At 34.8% G+C, this 23,982-nt stretch overlaps 1 protein-coding gene across 1 annotated transcript; it reads left to right on the top strand.

The window, feature by feature from the left end:
- Positions 1-659: 659 nt before the first annotated feature.
- LOC129278782 (uncharacterized) lies at positions 660-23,933 on the top strand. Its single transcript, XM_064108925.1, has 13 exons — positions 660-746; positions 1,330-1,431; positions 3,082-3,153; positions 3,523-3,612; positions 4,533-4,607; positions 10,264-10,359; positions 10,971-11,270; positions 11,683-11,957; positions 13,424-13,545; positions 15,026-15,419; positions 15,769-16,267; positions 16,841-16,965; positions 17,354-23,933. Exons 5-13 carry the CDS (start codon positions 4,547-4,549, stop codon positions 17,702-17,704), a joined length of 2,223 nt encoding a protein of 740 aa, XP_063964995.1. The 5' UTR covers positions 660-746; positions 1,330-1,431; positions 3,082-3,153; positions 3,523-3,612; positions 4,533-4,546; the 3' UTR covers positions 17,705-23,933.
- Positions 23,934-23,982: the final 49 nt, after the last annotated feature.

The following is a 23,982-nucleotide window of genomic DNA, read 5'->3' as shown; positions in this document are numbered from 1 at the left end:
CTTTGATTTTTCTCTTTGATATGGATTCAGCTGGTTTCATTCTCCTTTAAATATTTTCCGCTAAATTTCAATGATTTTTTTTAAATGAGAATGACTGTCAATTTCACATTGACTTGAAAATTCATCAGTTATGTTTTTGATTAAAAAAATCATATAGACAAATTTTATGAACATTTTTGAAAAATTTCAAAAAAAATTTAATAAAATTTCCGACAAGAATTTTCACGATTCCAGTGTATATCAATTTCACAACATTTACCGGTACTTGAAAATTCAATGTTAATGATTTTTAATGAAAAAAATTATGTATTCATGTAGGCATATTAAAATTTAAAACAGAATGAACTTGAGTTGCATGTCTTCAAATTCAGAGCTAGCACCAGGGTTGGTTTCGGAAGTGCAGTGCTGCCTGTTCAGAGTCAATCGGGACTATCAATTAATGAAGTGCTTTTGGGATAAAAACTTCCAACGTTTTTGTCAAACCCTGACCTCCAACTACAAATTTGATTTCAAATTAAAGGATTTTTTACTGTCATGTGATTGGAACAAAGTTTGTCAAGATAAGTTGTAAAGATATTTGTTCATATAACTAGAAGCATGGGTAGGCCAGGGAATGAGGGGTGCATATTAGATTTATTTCTTTTGTTCTTTATAGGTGAGACATTTCAGTGAAACCAGCGATACACCAAAGGAGAACTCACATCCCCAAAGAGATGAGCACAAATATGGATCCGAACTGGAAGCAGGTACATTTTGTATTTCATTTCATAACTGTGTACTGTAGGCTACATGTACATGGACTAGTGAAAACTTTGCCTACATTGGCTTGTTTTAGGGCCCTGATATGTCCCCTATATATGTGCAATATTTTTTTAAGACCCATGATTGATCATTCAGGTGTCAACTTGCCCTTTAATGTCTCATTTATACATGTATTTCTTTCCATAAATCAACATAGAAATGCTAATGAAAAACTCCTGTATGTTTGGAAACCATGAGATTGATCACCTGCCCTTCAAAATGCCAACTTCATGCTCTAGTTCAAGTAAAAAATAGTGTCCCTTCAAATATAGAATATTTCATGAGGTGCAAGCTGTAAAGAGCTAGTAATTTCCATTACATGGGCAACATTTTCCCTGCTTATTACTAGGGTCACCGCCTAACAGGGTCTACTACTTTTGTATAAATATTTCATTACTTTCAGGTTTTGTTTTTAGTCATTGTATTTCATTTCTTTTGGGGTTTCTTATATCATTGCAAACATCTGTACCAACTTTTGTGCATCAGTGACTCATCATCCTTTTAATTATGTACTAATTTATATTTCAGATGGACAACACTTGAAAGATTGTTCATTCACAGAAGTAGATTTGTCTTTTAGTGAGTCAGAGTGCTACATTTCTGAAGTCTATGAGACCTCCGAAGCAACAGGTAATCCCATTAATATTGATATTTAGAAAATTCCCATACAACTAGGATTGTCTGTAAATGGGTGATTTTTGGTTTTACTGTGGCAACATTTTTTTTTGTATTCCTTTTACCTTATCTCAAAATGAAATGACCATATTTTTTGTCTCAGGTCCGAGAAAAAAAGTGCCGGGCCAAAATCCAAAATGGCCGCCCAACCCCCCCCCCCCCCATCACATTTTTGGCCACAATTTCTTTATTTGGTGTTCTTTTTCTCTGGTTTTGGCTGCTATTAATATGTTTTGGGGGCAGGCAATTTGTTTTTCCTAAAATTAATACTTTTAAAGTTAAAGGGTGTTTTCACTTAAGGACGTTCCACAGTTACGTTCTGCGAATCATGATCTGTGCATATTTTACACTCAGCGCGCTGACTTCACAATGGATGAGTAGTTGATTAATCAGCTGTATGAGCTGATTTTTCTCCTTATCTGCACTAACTGCAGATCCGATGTGTTATTTTATGAAGCTAATAAACTGGAATTATTCCATGGACCATGTTTTTTTCTTTAATTCCTCTACAATTTCAAAATACTTTATTCTGAAGTGCTGCAAAGTACGACGAACAATGACCCCGAGCTTGAATAAATTAATGGTAGAGTGGTTGGGAATTTTTCCTCTTATAGGTACAAAGCTTTTGGCACATTTTGGGGTGTTTAAAAAAAGTACATTTGCTCTATTAAAGTGCTGAAAACAAGCATATGAACCCATATATCTTTTGATATTTGCACCTTTTAGGTATACCATCCTCTACAACTTTGCAAAGTTTGGTGAAAATGACATGGGTTTTGAATAAAGCGTAGCATTTCTTGTACTTCTCAAGATTGTTATTGAAATTTCATATTTTTTAGTTTAAGTTTTTGTTATATTTTGCGCAATTTCTAAGAACTTAGAGTGCTGGTAGACTTAAAAGAGCAAACAATTAATAGCAATATAAATGATTATCCATCCTAAGGATACAATTATTAATCATATTGTGAAATCTGATGAAATTTTCATGGATTTTGACTGAGTAATAGAACTTCAAACTCATTGTTGTGATCTTGTGAGGTCCAAAAAGTTACAAATTCTTTTAAATGCGCAATCCTTAAGAACATCCATTTGGGTAAACTTTGAAGCTCTATAGCAAAAAAAATCAAGCTCATGAACCCATGTTAATTTTTTGGATATTTAGAATATTCAGGTGCTAAAGTATCTATGTGGAAAATATGATGAAAATGAAATGGATTTTCAATGTTTGGGAGCAAGACTACAAAGCCATTCACATTTTAAATAAGCACATGAACCAATATTATTTTTCATTTAGCTAGTTCACTATTCTATCAGTAACATCACAGGAGAGCAAACTTTCTTCATGGGCATTTTGTTTCAGTATCATGGCTTAAATTTGCTTGATCATGTACATGTACATGTAATACTATTTGAACCAATCTGTGTAGATCTAATTTATGTATTTGCATTATTGACCCTTTACACATTTTTTAGCCAGGATTTTAGATACATGTAGTGTTTCATGCAGAATGAAAAAAAAAATTGTTGCTACTATACATACCGTTCATTGTACAAGTAAATGAATGTTAATATAGTCAAATATTCCTTTTCACATGATTCTGTTAGACATTGATGGAACCCATGATGACAGAGAAGATGCGGGAGTTACTGTTTCAGAGGTTGATTTGAATGGTGAAGGTAATGTTGTTGACATCTTTATGATAAATTAATTTTTACTGTCAAGCGAATGACATTCCATACACTAAATTCAGAATACTTTACATTGTCATTGTGACCTCCAATCTGCATGATTCCTAACAGACTACCTTGGATCATTTCTTAGTAGATGCCTCATTTAATTATTTTTTTTTAGATAAGGGATGTATTTTATTAATAGAATTAAAAGTGTTTTTTCCTTACAAAATTTTAATTGAAATTGCCGTATCTTGAGTAGGGTAGACTTTTAAACATTAAATGATATTGAAAGAACTGACATGGGTAAAATTTTAATTGTGAAATTTAGATGTAGTGTGAAAAATAATAATAAAAATATCATTTTACTTTTAGGTAGTGATTCTGAAACAGATGCACTGAGAGAAGAAGACGACGAAACACATATAGGAATTGTATCAGAGGTTGATGTACAGAATACTGCAGGTAATTTATAATAATCACATCATTTATTATGTACCATCTATCTAGTAAACTATTCCAAGGCGCACAATTTAAAACATTTAGAATCAACAACTAGAATCATGTACATGACTCAATACCACCACAAATTTTATGCTATGTATTTTCAGTTTGATTAATCGTTTAAAATGATAATTACATGTATCTATGTTGGAATTGCTTGTGGTATTCCACTCATTTGAATTTGAAAATAAAAGTTGAAAAATAATTTTCTAATGTTTTAATTGTTTGATAAAATTTGAGTCTTTCTACCAATTACACTCTGTCAAATTCCGTCATATTCTCTGTTAAACGAGTCCTCTTGAGCTTGTACATGTATGATACATTAATTTTATCTTACCTAAGTTATTATGTTGTAGGCTAATACTTATCATTCAAAATTACAATTTCACTTCAAATTTTCTTCTTTTTTCCAGATGTCATTTTGTAATCTAATTTACAGGTTTCCACAAAGAAAAATTGTGAAAGTCATTTTTTTCCTCATGTATTTCTTTGTTTTTTTCATCTTTTGTTTTTCTTTTACAAGCTGTAAATACATGAATCAGCACGACAATACCACCAAAATACACATTATTGTTAACAGTAGGAGAGTTACCAAGAATGGATTTGTTTGGTATCAATGAATCATTTTATGAAAGATAAACTTTTTTTTCTGGCAATTCTGATAATCCGAGGGATGGTCACCTGAAAGCTTTCATAAGTTTTCATAATGCATACTGTCTTGTATTATTATCTAAATGATGTAAGACATTCCACTCACTTAGCGTCCTCAAGAGGGGTTAAATGACCAATTAATTTTATTGCCTGAATGAAAAAAAAACATGAAAAAGAAAGATGACTTGAATACTTACATGTATTGTGATGAAATTATGTTCTCCATTCAGATAATGACATTGAGATGGATACAGTTAGTGAAGAATGTGACATTGGAGTAAGGTGCATGGATGATGATGATAAAGGTAATTATAAATTATTCCTAATTTGCAAGTGCTTGCTTACTCTTCAGTTTTTCACAAGTGGAAATTTGCAATTCCTCTCTATTCACATGTTCAATGAGGTTGGGATTATAGACGGGTCAATATATGGTTTGACCCGGAACAAATTGCAACAAATGATTTTTCAACTGTTTCTGGTAGTATTTGACCTGAGGAATAACATACTAAAAATCTACCAAAATCCGCATACGGGAAAGTAGTTATTTTTAAGATGGCGTCCAAGATGGCCGCCATTCACTGAAAATTGATATAACTCACTCATTATCCACCAGAAAATCCTAACTCAGTTCATATTCCATGGTCAAGTGGGTAAACAAATTTATTGATACAAGTCAGAGTGAATATTAGCGCTCCGACGTACCAGGAAAATCCAAGATGGCGCCCAAAATGGCTGCCGTAGGCTAAACAATCCACAATTCACCTATTACTTACATTGGGACAGGTTACAAGGACAGCCAGTCGTTGGGTGTGTCCGAAAATCCAAGATGGCTTCCAAAAATTGAGTTTAAAATGGCTGTCAATACTTTAATAGACATAGCTCATATCATATCCACCTAGGCGTTGTGGCGTGCGCCTGTAATCCAAGCTATGTGGGGAAGTTACAAATTGATGCAGAGGTTCGAGCCCTGGTCACGTCTTTCGGATGGTGACGTTAAAGGTCGGTCCCAGACGTAAATAATCATATCTGATTGATACACGTCTGACAAAACTCAAATACACACACATATCCACCTGGGAGATATGATTTTGGTGTGTAGACCATGGTTTCAATGGTCAAATAATACATTGGGACAAGCTACAAGGACAGTCAGTGGTCCGGTATGTTAAAAAATCCAAGATGGCTCCCGAAAATGGTGTAAAAAATGTTGTTGCTACTTAAAAATAAACCCAATACAGTTTGTTCAATATCCAGGAATATGATTTTTGTGCCTATACCATGGTTAAATGGGTCAAATAATACATTGGGATAAGTGACAAGGAAGATGGGTTATCGATATGTCCCAAAGTCCACGATGGCTTAACCCTAAATCTCCCGGGGTATTTTGATTCTTGTCATTCCTTAAGATCTCAGCCGCGGATTGCACGATCACAACGAAAATTTGCATGATGTAATCTACGCAGTTGCATTGGTGAATTTCACTGAATTCATATATTTTTATTTTATATGAATTAATTATGCTAATTTATTCATGAAATCATACTTTTTGCTCTGATTCACTAAATAAAGCACCTAGAATGCTATTTTTTGGTGAAAATATTCTTTATAGCATTCCTAACAATTGTGAATGAAAAGAATTCTGGTACAAAGACCAATTTCTTATGTATTTTATTGTTTTTTTAATTTCTTATGTATTTCTTTGTTTTTTTACTTTTTGTTTTTTATTGTTTTTTTCAATGGAAATCGTTCCAGACTTAATTCTGATCATAAACAAGGCAAAATTACTTAAGTTTAATCAGTAAAAGTAGAAATAATGATATATTTATGAATTTTTGCTAAATACACAATTTGCATTGGATTTGTACATGAAATCACGTTTATGAGCAATTTTGGGTCTGACATGCATTTACATAATGTTGCGTAATGTCGTAACCGGGTACCCGGGCATCACAAATTTGGTCTCATAATTTGCGCGAGACTTGAGGGTAAAAAGTCAGTGAGCGGCGAGGTCAAAAAATTTTGCGCAGCAGATATATCGCGAAAATTGTCAAGGGGGGCCATTATGGCCCCCCCCCCCTCCGGGAGAATTAGGGTTAAAAAAAATTGTACAATAGGGCCCCTTTTATTTGCAAATGGACACAGTTCATGTAATATCCGTCAAGGCATATGATTTTTAAATTCAGAAAATTAGTAACAGACAGTCGGTGGTCCAGTATGTCGAAAATCGTAGATGGCTTCCAAAAAACGGAGTCTAAAATGACTGCTGTTACTTTAAAAATGGACATAGTTCATTTCAAATCCACCAAGTAGATGTGATTTCGGTGTCAGCACTATGGTTTCATGGTTAATATAATACGTTTGAACCGGTTACATTGATATGCAATCGTCCTGTTTTCCTAAAAATCCAAGAGGGTTTTCAAAAAAGGCATCTAAAATGACTCATATCACTCAATAATGGTCACAGTTCTACAATATCTATCTGGAAGAAATGTTGGTGTCTAAATTGTGGTATGAAGGGTCATATAATACATTCAGACAAGTACATGTACATGTAACAAAGATGGTTATTACATTTTGTCCAAAAAAATCCATGGTGGATTCTAAAATTTCATCAAAGTGGGTGCTGTTACTGACTCATGAAACAATATGAAAACGAGGAAAGTGTAGGCACCAAGATTATTTCTCACAGGTGGATATTGTTTGAACTATATATGTCCACTTTTGAGTAACAGCACTCACTTTGGAACCCATTTTTTGAAGCCATCTTGGACTTAAAGGCAAAATGGATAACGGCATATCATGGTATCCAGTCCCAAAGTATTTTTTACCCTTGAAACCCTAATGTAGATGCCAAAATAATACCCCCAAGTAACAACAGTCATTTAAAACCCCAATTTTTAAAGCCATCTTCGATATTTGGACATACCTGACACCTGATTGTCCTTTCAACTTAACTCAACACCAAAAGCATACCCCCAAGGTGTATTTTTAATAAACTATGTACACTGTTAAGTAACAACTGTCAATTTACACCCAATTTTTTTAAAGTCACCTTGGATTTTTTTTAACATACAGACAACTGATCTTGTAACTTACCCTAGTGTATTACCTGACCCTTCGAACCATGGTTTAGACACCAAACTCATATTCCCCAGACAGATATTGAACAAACTGTCCTTTTATAAGTAACATCAGACATTTTTTACTCCATTTTTGGAAGCCATCTTCGAATTTCTGACATTCTAGACCACTGATTGTCATTGTAACTTGTCCTAATATTTTATTTGACCCTTGAAACCATATTTTAGACACCGAAATCATATCTAACAGGCGGATATAAAATGAGCTATGCCACTTTTAAGTATTAGCAGCCATTTTAGAATCAATTTTCGGAAGCCCTATTGGATTTTTGGTCATACTTAAGAAAACTGTTCTCCCAGCGGGCCCTGCTATCATTATTACCCCGGCTTTAGCTGAGCTGCCTAGGCGCTCAAGCATTCAAGGAATTTCTTCCTACCAGGTACCCATTCACCTCACCTGGGTTGAGTGCAGCACAATGTGGATGAGTTTCTTGCTGAAGGAAATTACGCCATGGCTGGGATTCGAACCCACGTCCCTCTGTTTCAAAGTCAGAAGACTAATCCACTGGGCCACAACGCTCCATAATGGACCACTGACTGTCCTGGTCACTTGTCTCAATGTCTTTTTTGACTATTGAAAACATGGTCGAGACACCCAAATCATTATGTCCCAGGTGGATATGAAATGAACTATGTCCATTTTAATTATCAACAGTCATTTTAAATTCAATTTTTGGAAGCCCTTTTGGATTTTTGGACACCATCTTGGATTTTTGACACACCAGACCATTGGCTGTCCTTGTAACTTGTTCCAATGTACTACTTCACCCTTAAAATCATTGAATGAAAACCAAACTAAAGCCACTAAGATGAATTGTGGGTTTTCAGCCTGTGGCAGCCATTTTGTGCACCATCTTGGATTTTCCAGGTACACTGGAAGGCTTATGATTCACTCTAGCTTGTATCAACAATTTTTTTACCCCCTACACCATGGAATATGAATCGAAATAGGATTCTAGGGTGGATAATGAGTCAGTTGTATCCATTTTCAGTGAATGGCGGCCATCTTGGACGCCATCTTAAAAATAACCACTTTCCCGGATATTGATTTTGGTAGATTTTTAGTATGTTATTCCTGAGGTCAAATGGTACAAAAAGCCGTTGAAAAATCATTTGTTGCAATTAGTTCCGGGTAGAGGTATTTTTGGTCGTATATTGACCCGTCTATTACATAATACCCCCACCCCGTCAGTAGAATGCTATATTGCTGTATGTCATTTTTATGGTAATTTATCAACTTATTCAAAAATGCAGGTGTTTCCTATCTGGTTATTTTTAACTTTGAGGAAAACTGGATTGGTGTCATTTAAATGTACAGGTTCAAACTGACATTTCTAGATCTTCGAGCGAATATACTACATTAATGGATGCGCATTACTGCATGAAGATTGTGCATTTCATTCATGTACACATAGGCATTTATATACGACTATACAGTGCGTATAAAAAAAAAAGTTTACACTTTGAAAAAGCCCTGGGAATTAAAAATAAACAACATGTGGGTAATTTTTTCACATATATTCTTGGATTTAGGTCTCATCTATCCAATTAAAGTAAAAATTTTGACAGAATGTTACACTTGAAGGAGAACTGTCCATGTTTGTAAAGCTGGCAGAAATCTGTTTGCACAGAAATGCTTGTTTTCACACTGTGTCAAGGGGAAAAGGCGAAATCAAACTTACCCTGCAAAACATTTCTCATACATCTTCTTTGCACTTTGAGTCAGTTGAAGTAAAACGAATACATGCAAGCATTTAGTAACAATTTTGCCACCAAAATTAAAGTTTTAACACTTTGCAAGCACAGCCTTTACCTTTTTTTATGCCAGCTGGATCTGGGGACATAACTAAATCTAAACAAAAGCTCATATCAGACATCTCCAACACCAAAATTTTTTCACTAAGTTTTTATCAATTAAAGTGGGTTTACATATTACTTTTTTATTTAATACTTGTTTCTCCACACTTTTCCAAAGCTTGACAATGATCAACAAAATGAAAATCAAGCCTAAGCCAATTCATGTAAATCACACCTCAGTGTAAAGCAAATATCGTCACGTTGGCCTCAGTGCGTGGGGGAGTTGGGTGGGGCGCAATGGCACTCTTTGAAGTGTTTTGGGCAAGGAAACAAGTTTAAAAAGTATACAAATCAATTTCACTAGCTAAATTCCATGTGTTCCTCATGATTGGGTTCTACTTTTATTCACATAACTATTTCAAAGTTCTGCGCAAATCATTTTTCACTAACTTTTCAAAAGTAAGTGGTGCTCACTCAAGCGGAAATATTTTTCGACAGTTATATCATCATTTGCTTAAATTGATCTGTACCAATGTTAAAATGTCAAAAAATCTTCAGGATATTACAAATGTATAATTTTACAGGACTTTTTCTAATTGTAAACTTTTTTTTTTGATACGCACTGTATAAGTCATACTTCTATCTTTTTGAAACACCCCCCCCCCATCATCCACTGGATGAGTTGAGCTGAAGTTGTGAAGGGGTACATACATGTACCCCACCAATCGTGTTGACTTCATACTATGATTGATGTAAATTTTAGGGTCCCAGGATCAAGAGTCAATAAAATTAACAGATAGGTGTTTAATATACATGCATTTTTTCTCTGACAATGATCGCGGAGACATCAATTTTTAATATGACATCAAAATTTATAATCTTCATCAGCATGTTGCATGTACTAGGTCTTTGAGCCTTAATAATTTGATTAAGAGTACTCAAATCTTGTCTATATAATCTTAAAACATTCATACATGTACATATTAATGGATTGAAAATCCTAAACTTTGTACTTTTTATGCAGCTCTCCGAGGTAGAAAACGCACCCGTGTACATTTTGTTGATGGCAGTTCTGATTCATCTTGTGCAAGTATTCCTTCATTGAGTGTTAAGAAAAGAAGTGAGTTTCAATGCCTCCCCACATTGTAGGTGTTTGCCATAAGGCCACTGGTCTGATTAGGACGAGAATATGTTATGAATATATTTTTTTGTCTCACCTGCATAGCAGAGTGAGACTATAGGCGCCGCTTTTCCGGCGGCATCAACACCAAATCTTAATCGAAGGTAAAGTTTTTGAAATGACAGCATTACTTAGAAAGTATATAGACCTAGTTCATTAAACTTGGCCATAATGTTAATCAGGTATTACTGAGCATCCTGCCTGTGTTTCAAGTCACATGACTAAGGTCAAAGGTCATTTAGGGTCAAAGAACTTTGGCCAAGTTGGGGGTATCTCTTGAATTACCATCATAACTTTGAAAGTTTATTGGTCTACATGTAGTTCATAAACCTTGGACATAAGAGTAATCGGGTATCACTGAACATCCTGTGCAAATTTCAGGTCACATGACTAAGGTCAAAAGTCAATGAACTTTGGCCATGTTGGGGGTATCTGTTGAACTATCATTACCATCATATGGATCTGATTCATGAAACTTGGACATAAGAGTAATCAAGTATCGATTTGTTTTGATATGCTAATGGCTGTAATATGGTATTTTCACATTGCAGAAAAAAACAAGTCCAGTCGAGAGTTAGCATCAATATTAAGAATGAAATGCTGCAAAAACTATTGTCTACACAAAGTTTCCAGAAGAGAAGCAGCCGCCTGTAGGAATAAATTCCTAGAGAAAGCAAAATGGGAGCAGAGGAAATGGATTTTGGAATACCTCTTGGAACATCATGAAGCATCTGGGAACCTGATCTTAATCAGATTCAGTATTGGGGTGACAGAAATTTGTCAGCGTGGATGGCGATTAGCCTTAGGAATCTCCAGGACAAGGCTTTGGCAGATAAATTCCCATTTCCAAGGTAATTAGTTTTGATATACTGGTAATTGATTTCACAAAATAAATACCTAATGGTAAGTCAAATTTCACCAAATGCAACCATTTTTCCATTTGCAAAACCTAATAGTTGACTGAAGCAGATTGTATGTAGGAAAAACCTTGATCACATCTTACTATCAAGTGATGCAATCATCTAAGAAGAGAATTACCAAAGCATGTGACTAACAAGTAGGTATTTGTAACATCTGTCTAAGCCCTTCATTGTTGAAGTCAAGTTATGATATTAGTTATGATATAAGCAAATTTATCTTGTCACATTTAGCACAAGAGTATTTCGATGAAAACTCATCAATAGTGTGAAGCATCAGAATACCCATAGCATGTACTTCTGCTTTGGGCAGGAATAAGCTAAATTTTTATCCCCTTTGTTACAGATGGACTAAAGGCATATCTTCCCCCAAACCAACACAGACGAGGCATGCAGTCAAGAGCAGTTGCTTCCTCTTTGATATGGTTAGACAGATTCTCCCGCAGATTCGGAGATAAACTGCCAGCTCAAGACAAGATTCACTTGCCGTCTTGCCTGACACGTGCCAGTGTGCATCAGATCATGAAAGAGGAGCTGGAGGACCTTGGAGAAGAAGTTTGCTGTAAAGAACATTTCTATCGAATATGGAAAAAAGAAATGTCACATTTGACTATCCCAAAGGTAATTTTCATTCAATAATTTTTGAAAGATTCAAGGTCTCAAGAGATAAATACCTCGTACTTGTGATAGTGATCAAGTTTTAAGGTATCAACTTCAAAATTTGAAGATGTATGCTCACTGGATTGACAATGATCTGATTAGTTCGGGAGATCATAGATCAAAGTTAAAGGGTCATCATTTAAAGTTTCGCTTAATTTCACATAACAGTTACATGCATATCATGGTGGGTATGCAAATGAGGAGATTGATGATGTCATCTACTCACTCTTTCTTTTGTATTTTATTACATGAAATATGAAATATTCTAATTTTCTCCTCATTGTCAGGTGAAACAGCTATTAATTCCTCCCTGAATATTTGGAATTAGCATTATTTAATACTATATGATTCAGTCAACTTGGTCCTTATTGTCAAATCTGTAAAAAATGAAATATTGTATAATTCAAACAATAAAAAACAAAAGAAATAGTGAGTGATGGACATCATCGATTGACTCATCAGCATGACACTGAGTTGTGCATGTCACTGTTTTGTGAAAAATAAGCAAAAGTTAAGAATGTCATAACTTTCTTATTTTGTGTCCGATTTTGATGAAATTTTCAGCGTTATGCTAGTTTGATTTTTCTCTATTCATTCAAATCAACATTTTTCTGGAGTGGACTTGACCTAGTTGATCAACCCCCCCTCCCCCCATTGAACATTCCAGCCAACCATAAAATTATACTCACCGCTCATTCACCCGTAGCCAGTTCGCTTTGTTGTTGGATATGCTTGTTTTTCAATGATCCCACCAATGGATGGAAATCAAGCATGTTTCAGGCAACTTTTCTTGACAATGCGTCATTCATGTTTTACGTACGAGGTCTCATATGAAATGTGGAGAAATTAATATTAAAGTTATGAACTTTGTTTTTCCAAATACAAAGCAGTAAGAGCCAGAAAACTTACTCAAATTCATAATTTGCTCGTGCAAATGGAAGTTTGCTAGCACCAATGGGCTTCAAATGAAAGAGGGGAAGTGTATCTTTTCATTGATGTACATCCATGAAGCATATTTATAATTTTGATGGTAAAATATTACCCTGAATTTTGGTTTTCTTTTTTCTGACACATGCTGTATAATTAAGAGAAACTGAACCAAGTTTAAAATTTTGAAAGATAATTTTGCAAGTGTAAGTCCCTAGTCCATAAAACTGTCATATAATGGTTATCAGGTATTAGCAAATGGAGAAATGTAATTTCAGGTCACTGGGCAAAGGTCAAATGTCATTTTAGGTCAACAAACTTTGTATTTTATTATTTAATGAATTTGTATTTTTTTCTTCTCTTTTTGAAAAATTATTCATTTTACATGTTTTTTTGTTGTTGGCACTGATGCTGAATAGCATAATTCAGACAACATTGCCAGATGTGTTCCACTTGTTAATCAAGACTGATTACTCATGATTTTTTATTCTTTATAACAGGTGAACAGGTTTTCAAAATGTGATATCTGTACTCAACTTAAGCAAAGCATCGAAAGAACCAATGACAAACAAGCGAGGAAAGCCCTCCAGCAACAAAGGGAGGATCATCTTACTCAACAAAAGTATGATATTTACTATTTCTTTCTGAATAATTGTTTTGCCTGCATAGCATAGCAAGAAAATAGGAGCTGCTTTACCGACAGTGACGGTGGCGGCATCATGACATTGAAATCTTTGAAAGGCTATGGCTAAGTTCGAATTTGGAGTCCACAGGTCATAGGTCAATGGTCACAGCTCATTAAACATGCGAGTTGGTTTCCTCATGGTAACTTATGAAATGTTCAACAGATTTTAAAAACATGTTGGTGTATAGGTAGATGACACCAAAATACAAGCTAAGTTAGAATTCAGAATCTGCAGGTCAAAGGTCACAGCTCATTAAATATGCGAGTTGGTTTCCGCATGATAACTTATGAAATATTCAACAGATACAGGCTGAGTTTGATATGCAACAGATTATAACAAATTTTGATGTGTAGGTAGATGACACCAAAATACAGGCAAAATTGGAATTTGGAGTCCGCATGTCATGTGGACCTAGTTCATGAAACTAGGACATAAGTATTATTGAATATCCTGCCTGAGTTTCAGGTCAGGATATTCAATAATACTTTGCCATGTTGGGGGTATTTGTTGAATTACCATTGTTACTTTGAACTTTGGCCATGTTGTGGGTAATTGTTGAATTGCCATCATAAATTTGAAAGTTTTGGATATAGTTAATGAAATGTGGACATACATATAGGGGTAATTCAACATCATGGCTCATTTTGTACAAGACGTTGGTCACTTGATCAAGGTTAAGTTTCATTTAGGGTCAATGAACATAGTAGTATATTATTATATGAATGGTGTTTTTTGTGAATAACTATTTTATAGTCATTCCCATAGTCAGCTCTGCTTCTATATAGAATTGTGTGATGCAGGCGAGACTGCCAGAGGCGCTCCACTTGTTTAGTATAAGCAAGTGATATATGAGAAAAATCAACAATTTTATGAATTGCACGACTGTTTAATTCCTCCTGGAATTAGAGTTTTCCTATTCTGAAGAAATGAAACAGTTATTGATAAACCCTGTCCATATATGTATGGAAATTTTGTGGTATTGTACTTTTCACTCTGATAATGTGAGATGTTAAAAAGATACATGTACAAAAGCCAATTGAAACATAATTTTGGGATGAATGTTACAATTATGATATAAATGGGAAAGAAAACAAATAATTTAAAAATTGAGTATGCTGAAGCATTATATGTATAATTCATATAATTATTCTACTTTTGAAAACATGCAAGCTTTCATTTATTGTAAATAAAACTGCCCCTTGGGGCAAAATATGGGAAAAATAATTTGAGATCATATATATTGTATAGAAACAAAGATCAATCTGCTTGACTATATCACAGTGAATATCATGAAAGATTTCATTTACTAAATTGTGTCATATTTTTCAATAGCTTCTATTTGCAATGTTAAGTTCTTGCCTGAAAAATCTATAAATTGTGCTTCATTTAAGCATTTCTCCCTTATTATTTCTACAGAACTGAAAGAATGAAGTACTACAAACATGCACAAAAAGCAAGACAACATCCAGAGAAGTACATCAGCATCATCATCGATGGAATGGACCAGCAATCCACCAGCATTCCGAAATTTTACCGAACAGCCAAATCAATTTCATCAGCATGGAGACTCCCATCGCATGTAACTGGGACAATAGTTCATGGGCGGGGACAACACATGTTTGTCGACAACAAAGAGTATCCCCACGACTCCAACCTCACTGCGAACATTCTTCTTCAAGTTTTAAATAAATATGCTAATTCTCTTCCTGACACACTATACCTCCAAATGGATAACTGCGGGAGGGAGAACAAAAATCAATGTCTTCTTGCTTTGTGTGCTCTTCTTGTGGAACTCAACGTGTTCAAAAAGGTAACAGTCAAAATGAGTAGAAGAATAAAATTAACAATTTGTAGTCATAAGTATAGACATGTATTGACCGTTGAAAAATGGTATGTGAAAAACTGAAAACTAATCGTACAGTATATTTCATTTTGCCCACATAGAGGAAGATAGACAGGTGCTACTACTTTTTGGTGGCAATGTCAACATTACATATTGTCTTGTATAGGGGTAGGAAGAGAATCCTACACATTGATATTTGATATAAAGTGGTATTGTATGTAGATAGCAGTAGTGCCAAATATAATAACTATTACCACATGAAATACTCCTTGTAGTTACATTGTTTACATTGCTTCTCTTGTTTATGTCTTTACAGGTCAAATTGTGCTTCCTAATGAAAGGGCACACCCACGAGGACATTGATCAGCTGTTCAGTAGGATATCTACACATACATCAAAACATAACATTCCCACACTTTCATCTTTACTACATCATATTCCACTTTCATACAAGAAGCCAAACACAACAGCAGAAAGGATACACATCATATATAACATTAGGGACTGGCTTGAAACACACATAAATAAACCATCACATCATAGCCTGCCACATCAATTTAAAATAACAAAAATTCAAGGACATGCCATCATAAACACCAAAAAATGGAGCAGTAGTCCATTCTGGACAGCAACAACAGGTGCCAGTTATATACTGAAAGAGCATCCCCCTGGATTGCCAGAAGTTGTTTCAAGGAAAATTGAAGAACTTCATCTTGATCGTCTACGTAGAGACATGGTGAAGTATCGTCCCTACCTTAATGACTCCGAGCATCAAGAGTGGCTGCAACTGCTTCATTCTTTTGGTGCAGAAGATGGTAAGCAATAATAATAATGCGAACAAATTTTTGGCATTACTCCTATGTGTTTAAGATCGCATGCTTTATATAATGAAAACCATAAGTCAGAAAAAAATGGAACCAGTGGGATTCGAACCTGTCATCTACTGCCCGACAAGCAGTAGATGACAGGTTGGTACAAGTGTCTATTTTCTCCCCAAACTGGCCAATTTGATCTATAAACTTGTCTGAGATAATAAAAAATTTCTGAAAGAGAAAAAAATTACTCAGAAGGTGAAAAACAAAAATTCCTTTCTAACTTCACCAGACTTATTGCACATGTGTTGTCTGGTGGATGGCTGTTGAAAATGGCAATAAATTTATTTAAAAGCGTTAAAGAAAATTACAATGTTTCAACTTACCTCGCGTTCCAACTAACCCCAATCTCCCCTATATACTTATGTGTAAGTTGGTATGAAAGATCTCATGCAAAGTCGTGGCTACACATATTTGTGGTTAACAGCGTCACATGCCACATAGAAGTTTAGTAATGGACTTATTCAAAATTGTTAAGTGTTTTTTCTTTTTTTTTCTTTTTAATCTGCACAGAAGGCTCACTCCAAACTTGGATACTGCTAGACATTTTGATGTCTAAGGATGCCATTGCTGCTGATGAACAGAATGCTATCAATTCAGACATCTATTTATCCAATGATGAGCAGGACCCAATCCCTCCAGTAAGTTCAGCACAGCAATATATTACCAGTTATACTTTACTTGTATTTTACATGTTTTTACTTTTTATAGATTGGAAATCAAGGCTCTTGATCTATATCTGTCTTTGGTCCAAAGAAATTTGTTGTTGCTATTGTGACCTGCCCCCTCAATTAAAAGGAAAAAAGTGCATAAAAAAACTTGCGGGAGGCAAGAATGGTAAGACTGCATTTCACACAAATAAAATATTCAAGTTTCATGTCTACTTATAGAAGTGTTCAAAATTCCACCCCTACCGGTTACATGTGCATTATGACTTTTTATTTTTAAAAGCTGGAAAACCAGTGCTGATGTTTTAATGCATGTATACCTGTTTGTCTTGTCTAAAAAGTTTTTTTCTTCAAATGATAGGTCAATCTTGGACGTAAGACTTCACAGAAGAAACAACCTATGGTTCCTGATATTGGGCAGATGATGTGCGTCTTCCTTGAAGAATATCGCAATGAATGGCCGCAAGTTGGCAAAATAACAGCACTGCATGAAGATTCTGCAACTCTGCATTGGTTTACAGGCACAACAACATCGAATTGGACAGCATTAGATACACCTAGCAGGGGACTAAATGGAGGCGGTGAACCATATATTTCCACTGTTTTGAAATCTTCGTTTATTACAGGTTCATTCACCTTAACACCTCAAGGCAAATTACCACAGGATATCCAGCGCCAATTACGTGAGAAAAGAGAGGAATTGTACAGTTAGCTATATAAAATCTATTGTCATTTCTGGGTCATTCTCAAGAAAATGTCACAAATAACTACTCAATCACTAATACATTTGAGTGAAAAATGCCATCTTTTTTATTAAACCCCACTTAATGAAATTTGAAGGGGGTACAGGAATCAGCATACTATCAGAATGGCTGTTGGTCTGTTGAACTGCATCCTCAGTTTTTGGCCAATTATCATGGAATTTGGCTCATACGTTTCTTTTTTTTGTAAAGATGCACAAAACATAAATAAAGAGGCTTTAATAGGAGGAAATTATAGTTTGTAAACAAATTTTTGGCATTACTCCTATGTGCTTAAGATCGCATGCTCGATCTGTAATGAAAATCATAAGTCAGAAAAAATTGGAACCAGTGGGATTCGAACCTGCCAACTACTGCCCGGAAAGCACAAAACACTCGCTTGTGACAGAAAAGTGTTGCCATGCTAGCAGCATATTATGGCATTATTGAATAATTATGTAAACATCTTGCCAGTGAAGCTAACTAGTCAGTTTTTTATTTATGCATATTAAATTAAACACATTGGCCTTGAGGTATACATGTACATTTGCAAGACATGTTTTCCCATGTGTTGGAAGCTGCATTGCATTGGTGATGCGGCATTACAGCCATAAATGTGTAAAAATCCTGTTGATTACCCAAGCTCATGAAATTTTTTGAGATAAAGATGTGTCAGACACATTTAAGCACAGTTTGGATATTGTGTTGCTATAGCAACAGCATACTATGGCTAAACCCCTGGAAAATGTACTGCAGTTAACTACTTCCTCATTTTTGTCTCGCCTGCAAAGCAGATTGAGAACTAAAGGCATCATCAAATCTTAACCAAAGCTTAAGGTTTTGAATGACATCATAACCTAGAAAGTATATGGGCCTAGTTAATGAACCTTGTACATAATGGCTATTAATTATTACTGAACATCCTGTCTGAGTCGAGGTTACACGACCAAGGTCAAAGGTCATTTAGCGTCAAGGAACAAAATCTTAACCAAGGTGAAGTTTGTTAAGTATCTTAACTATCAAAGTATATGGATTGAGTTCATGACACTTGGACATTAGACTAATCAAGCATCAGTGAACATCCTTCATGAGTGTCAGGTCACATGACCAAGGTCAATGGAATTTGGCCGTGTTAGGGGTATTTGTTGAGTTGCCATCATAACTGAAAGTTTTTGTATCTAGTTCATGAAATGTGGACATATGAGTACTGGTAGTCAAGTATCACTGAATATCCTGTGCGAGTTTCAGGTCACATGATTAAGGTCAAATGTCATTTAGGGTCAATGAACATTCATTATCATATGAATGGTTTATTTATAAATGATTACTCTATTGTCGTTTTCAAAGTCAGCACTGCTGCTTATTTTTAGGGGCTAATTTTTTTTTCTCAAATTGGGACGATTACAGAATTTTGGGGGCTATTTCTTTTATTTTAAGGGCTACTTTTAGGTGTAACAAGCAATTATGCCGGAAAGCATCATTATTCATTAGTCAGAATCTTAAATATTTTATGTGACAGATCTTGGGGCGACTCTACAAAGAATGGTCGCCCCAAAGCATGCATTTTTGGGGAATTTTAGGGGCTATTTGGGTTGCCATGAGGGCAAAATCGCTCAGCGCCCTCATGTATTTCCTATGCTGGAACATAGTATTTTATCATCATATAAATGGTTTATTTGTAAACAAAAAGTCTATTGTTGTTTTCAAAGTTAGCACTGCTGCTATATTGAATCATGTAATGCAAGCGAGGCTGTGTTAACCTTTGGATAATATCCGAAGCTGTGTTTTCATTTGATAAATTTATCCGATACTGCATAACCCTTTGTTTGATATTTTCCGAAGCACGTTTCCATTTCGATATCATCCAAAGCCTGTTTCCACTCAAATGATATTATCCGATGCTGTGTTACCCTGTGGATAAACTCCTAAAAAAAAGTTTGGAAATTTTGATCGATAATCCCTCCTTGGTTTTAGTGAATATTAATGTGTGATTGATACCAATGAAAAGATCATTTAATTCTCTTTAAAATGTTACCCTACATTATATGATTATCATTCACATGGAGGTGCATTGCCTTGAAATGTGGGGCAAAGTCCAAATTCAGAAGTTGCAAAATGACACAATATTGAAAGTCACTGTTCTTTTTTTAGTTAGTTTCTCAGCGGTTTCTTTCGTTTTCATGCACCTTAACATCAACATTAACATGCACAAGCAAACACATAACAAACAAACATGCATGGGTATTTCAAACCACGACTCAAACCATGTTATCTCTCAGAACCATCACTACAGAAGCAGAGGCTTGATTTGAATGGATTTTCATCTCTATTGACACAGACAAAAGAATCATGTTCTGTATTGACCCTTTATGACTATTTCTGCTTGTTTTATAGCTTTTCAATTCAGACCTCATCCACCACTTTTCAATCCTGGTCTTTTCGTGATAACATGATCAGAACAAGCATGGTATCATTTTAAAGAGAATTAAATGATCTTTTGAATGGTATCAAATATGCATTGTGTAAAATTGGGAATTGGGAAAAATTAATTGTCAAACTCGGAAGCCAAACTTTTTTTGAGGGGCTTATTATCCGATGCTGTGTTTCTCTTCAGATGATATCCGAAGGTGATTCTATTTGGATAATTTTATCAGAATCTGTGTTTCTATTCAGACAATTTTATCCTAAGCTGCATAAATTTTATCAAATGATATTGTTCAGAACCGTGTTTCCATTCAGATAATGTTATCCGAAGCTGTGTTTCTATTCGTATAATGTTATTTGAAGCTGTGTTTCTATTCGGATAATATTATCCGAAGCTGTTTCTATTCAGATAATGTTATCCGAATCAGTGTTTCTATTCAGATAATGTTATCCAAACCTGTGTTTCTATTCAGACAATACTATCCGAAGTAGTGTAACCATTCGGATAATATTATCCAAAGCCATGTTTTTATTTGGATGATTTTGTCCGAAGCCTGTTCTTTCTATTCAGATAATATTATCCGAAGCTGTGTTTCCTTTGGATAATGTTATTCGAAGCTGTGTTTCTATTGGGATAATGTTATCTGAAGCCTGTGTCTATTTGGATAGTGTTAACCAATACTGTATCTCTATTCAGATTATATTATCTGAAGCTGTGTTTCTATTCGGATAATGTTATCCGAAGCTGTGATTCTATTCGGATAATAATATCCGAAGCTGTGTTTCTATTCGGATAATATTATCCGAAGCTGTGTTTCCATTGAATAATATCTGAATCTGTGTTTCTATTCGGACAATATTATCTGAAGCTGTGTAACCTTTGGATAATATTATCTGAATCTGTGTTTCCATTCGGATAATATTGTCCGAAGCTGTGTTTTTATTCAGATAATAATATCCAAAGCCGTGTTCCTATTCGGATAATGTTATCCGAAGTTGTGTTTCTATTCGCATAATATTATCTGAAGCCGTTTTTTTCATTCAGAAAATATTATCTGAAGCTGTGTTGCCATTCGGATAATGTTATTCGAAGCTGTGTTTCTATTCAGATAATATTGTCTGAAGCTGTGTTTATTCGGATAGTGTTATCCGAAGCAGTGTTTCTATTTGGATGTTATTATCCGAAGCAGTGTTTCCATTCGGATAATGTTATCTGAAGCTGTGTTCCTATTCGGATAATGTTATCCGAAGCAGTGTTTCTATTTGGATGTTATTATTCGAGGCTGTGTTTCCATTAGGATAATGTTATCCGAAGCAGTGTTTCCATTCGGATAATGTTATCTGAAGCTGTGTTCCTATTCAGATAATGTTATCCGAAGCAGTGTTTCTATTTGGATGTTATTATCCGAAGCTGTGTTTCCATTCGGATAATGTTATCCAAAGCTGTGTTTCTATTCAGATAATAGTATCCGTAGTTGTGTTTCTATTCGGATAATATCTAAAGCTGTGTTTCCATTCGGATAATGTTATCCAAAGCTGTGTTTCTGTTGGGATAATGTTATCCAAAGCTGTGTTTCTATTCAGATAATAGTATCCGTGGCTGTTTTTCTATTCGGATAATATTATCTGAAGCTGTGTAACCCTTGGATAATATTATCTGAATCTGTGTTTCCATTCGGATAATATTATCCGAAGCTGTGTTTCTATTCGGATAATATTGTCCGAAGCTGTGTTTCTATTCGGATAATGTTATCCAAAGCTGTGTTTCTATTCAGATAATAGTATCCGTAGCTGTGTTTCTATTCGGATAATATTATCTGAAGCTGTGTAACCCTTGGATAATATTATCTGAATCTGTGTTTCCATTCGGATATTATTATCTGAAGCTGTGTTTCTATTCGGATAATATTATCTGAAGCTGTGTAACCCTTGGATAATATTATCTGAATCTGTGTTTCCATTCAGATAATATTATCCGGAGCTGTGTTTCTATTCGGATAATATTGTCCGAAGCTGTGTTTCCATTCGGATAATGTTATCCAAAGCAGTGTTTCCATTCGGATAATGTTATCTGAAGCTGTGTTCCTATTCAGATAATGTTATCCGAAGCAGTGTTTCTATTTGGATGTTATTATCCGAAGCTGGGTTTCCATTCGGATAATGTTATCCAAAGCTGTGTTTCTATTCAGATAATAGTATCCGTAGTTGTGTTTCTATTCGGATAATATCTAAAGCTGTGTTTCCATTCGGATAATGTTATCCAAAGCTGTGTTTCTGTTGGGATAATGTTATCCAAAGCTGTGTTTCTATTCAGATAATAGTATCCGTGGCTGTTTTTCTATTCGGATAATATTATCTGAAGCTGTGTAACCCTTGGATAATATTATCTGAATCTGTGTTTCCATTCGGATAATATTATCTGAAGCTGTGTAACCCTTGGACAATATTATCTGAATCTGTGTTTCCATTCGGATAATATTATCCGAAGCTGTGTTTCTATTCGGATAATATTGTCCGAAGCTGTGTTTCTATTCGGATAATGTTATCCAAAGCTGTGTTTCTATTCAGATAATAGTATCCGTAGCTGTGTTTCTATTCGGATAATATTATCTGAAGCTGTGTAACCCTTGGATAATATTATCTGAAGCTGTGTTTCTATTCGGATAATATTATCTGAAGCTGTGTAACCCTTGGATAATATTATCTGAATCTGTGTTTCCATTCGGATAATATTATCTGAATCTGTGTTTCCATTCGGATAATATTATCCGAAGCTGTGTTTCTATTCGGATGATATTGTCCGAAGCTGTGTTTCTATTCGGATAATGTTATCCAAAGCTGTGTTTCTATTCAGATAATAGTATCCGTAGCTGTGTTTCTATTCGGATAATATTATCCGAAGCTGTGTTTCCATTGAATAATATCTGAATCTGTGTTTCTATTCGGACAATATTATCTGAAGCTGTGTAACCCTTGGACAATATTATCTGAATCTGTGTTTCCATTCGGATAATATTATCCGAAGCTGTGTTTCTATTCGGATAATATTGTCCGAAGCTGTGTTTCTATTCGGATAATGTTATCCAAAGCTGTGTTTCTATTCAGATAATAGTATCCGTAGCTGTGTTTCTATTCGGATAATATTATCTGAAGCTGTGTAACCCTTGGATAATATTATCTGAAGCTGTGTTTCTATTCGGATAATATTATCTGAAGCTGTGTAACCCTTGGATAATATTATCTGAATCTGTGTTTCCATTCGGATAATATTATCTGAAGCTGTGTAACCCTTGGATAATATTATCTGAATCTGTGTTTCCATTCGGATAATATTATCTGAATCTGTGTTTCCATTCGGATAATATTATCCGAAGCTGTGTTTCTATTCGGATAATATTGTCCGAAGCTGTGTTTCTATTCGGATAATATTGTCCGAAGGTGTGTTTCTATTCAGATAATTATATGCGAAGCAGTGTTCCTATTTGGATATTATTATCTGAAGCTGTGTTTCTATTTGGATAATTTTATCCGGAGCTATATGTTCCTATTCAGATGTTTTTCAAAGCTGTGTTTTTATTAGGATAATATTGTCCAATTTAAGCTGTGTTACCATTCAGATAATATTGTCCGAAGCTGTGTTTTATCTTTAGATAATATCATCCGAATGAAAATACTTTTATGATATTATTCAAAGGTCAACCACTTTGTATTATGTGTCAGTTTTTGTTTTACATTGTGATGTTCTGCATAATGTTATTAAATAGTCCCTTACCTTCTATTTCACATGCCTAAATTTCTTATTATTTTTCCAGTGTGAAAGTGGTTT

This window comes from Lytechinus pictus, chromosome 2, assembly GCF_037042905.1.
Source record: "Lytechinus pictus isolate F3 Inbred chromosome 2, Lp3.0, whole genome shotgun sequence".
NCBI lineage: Eukaryota > Metazoa > Echinodermata > Echinoidea > Temnopleuroida > Toxopneustidae > Lytechinus > Lytechinus pictus.
Note: the sequence above shows the minus strand (reverse complement) of the source record. Positions and strands in the feature narration are given on the sequence as shown.

Bases quoted from the DNA above. Each gene is read 5' to 3' on its own strand.
- LOC129278782 (XM_064108925.1), top strand. From the start codon at position 4,547: ATGGATACAGTTAGTGAAGAATGTGACATTGGAGTAAGGTGCATGGAT. The intron at 4,608-10,263 runs GTAATTATAAAT...CTTTTTATGCAG, and splicing joins CATGGATGATGATGATAAAG to CTCTCCGAGGTAGAAAACGC. The intron at 11,958-13,423 runs GTAATTTTCATT...TCTTTATAACAG, and splicing joins CACATTTGACTATCCCAAAG to GTGAACAGGTTTTCAAAATG.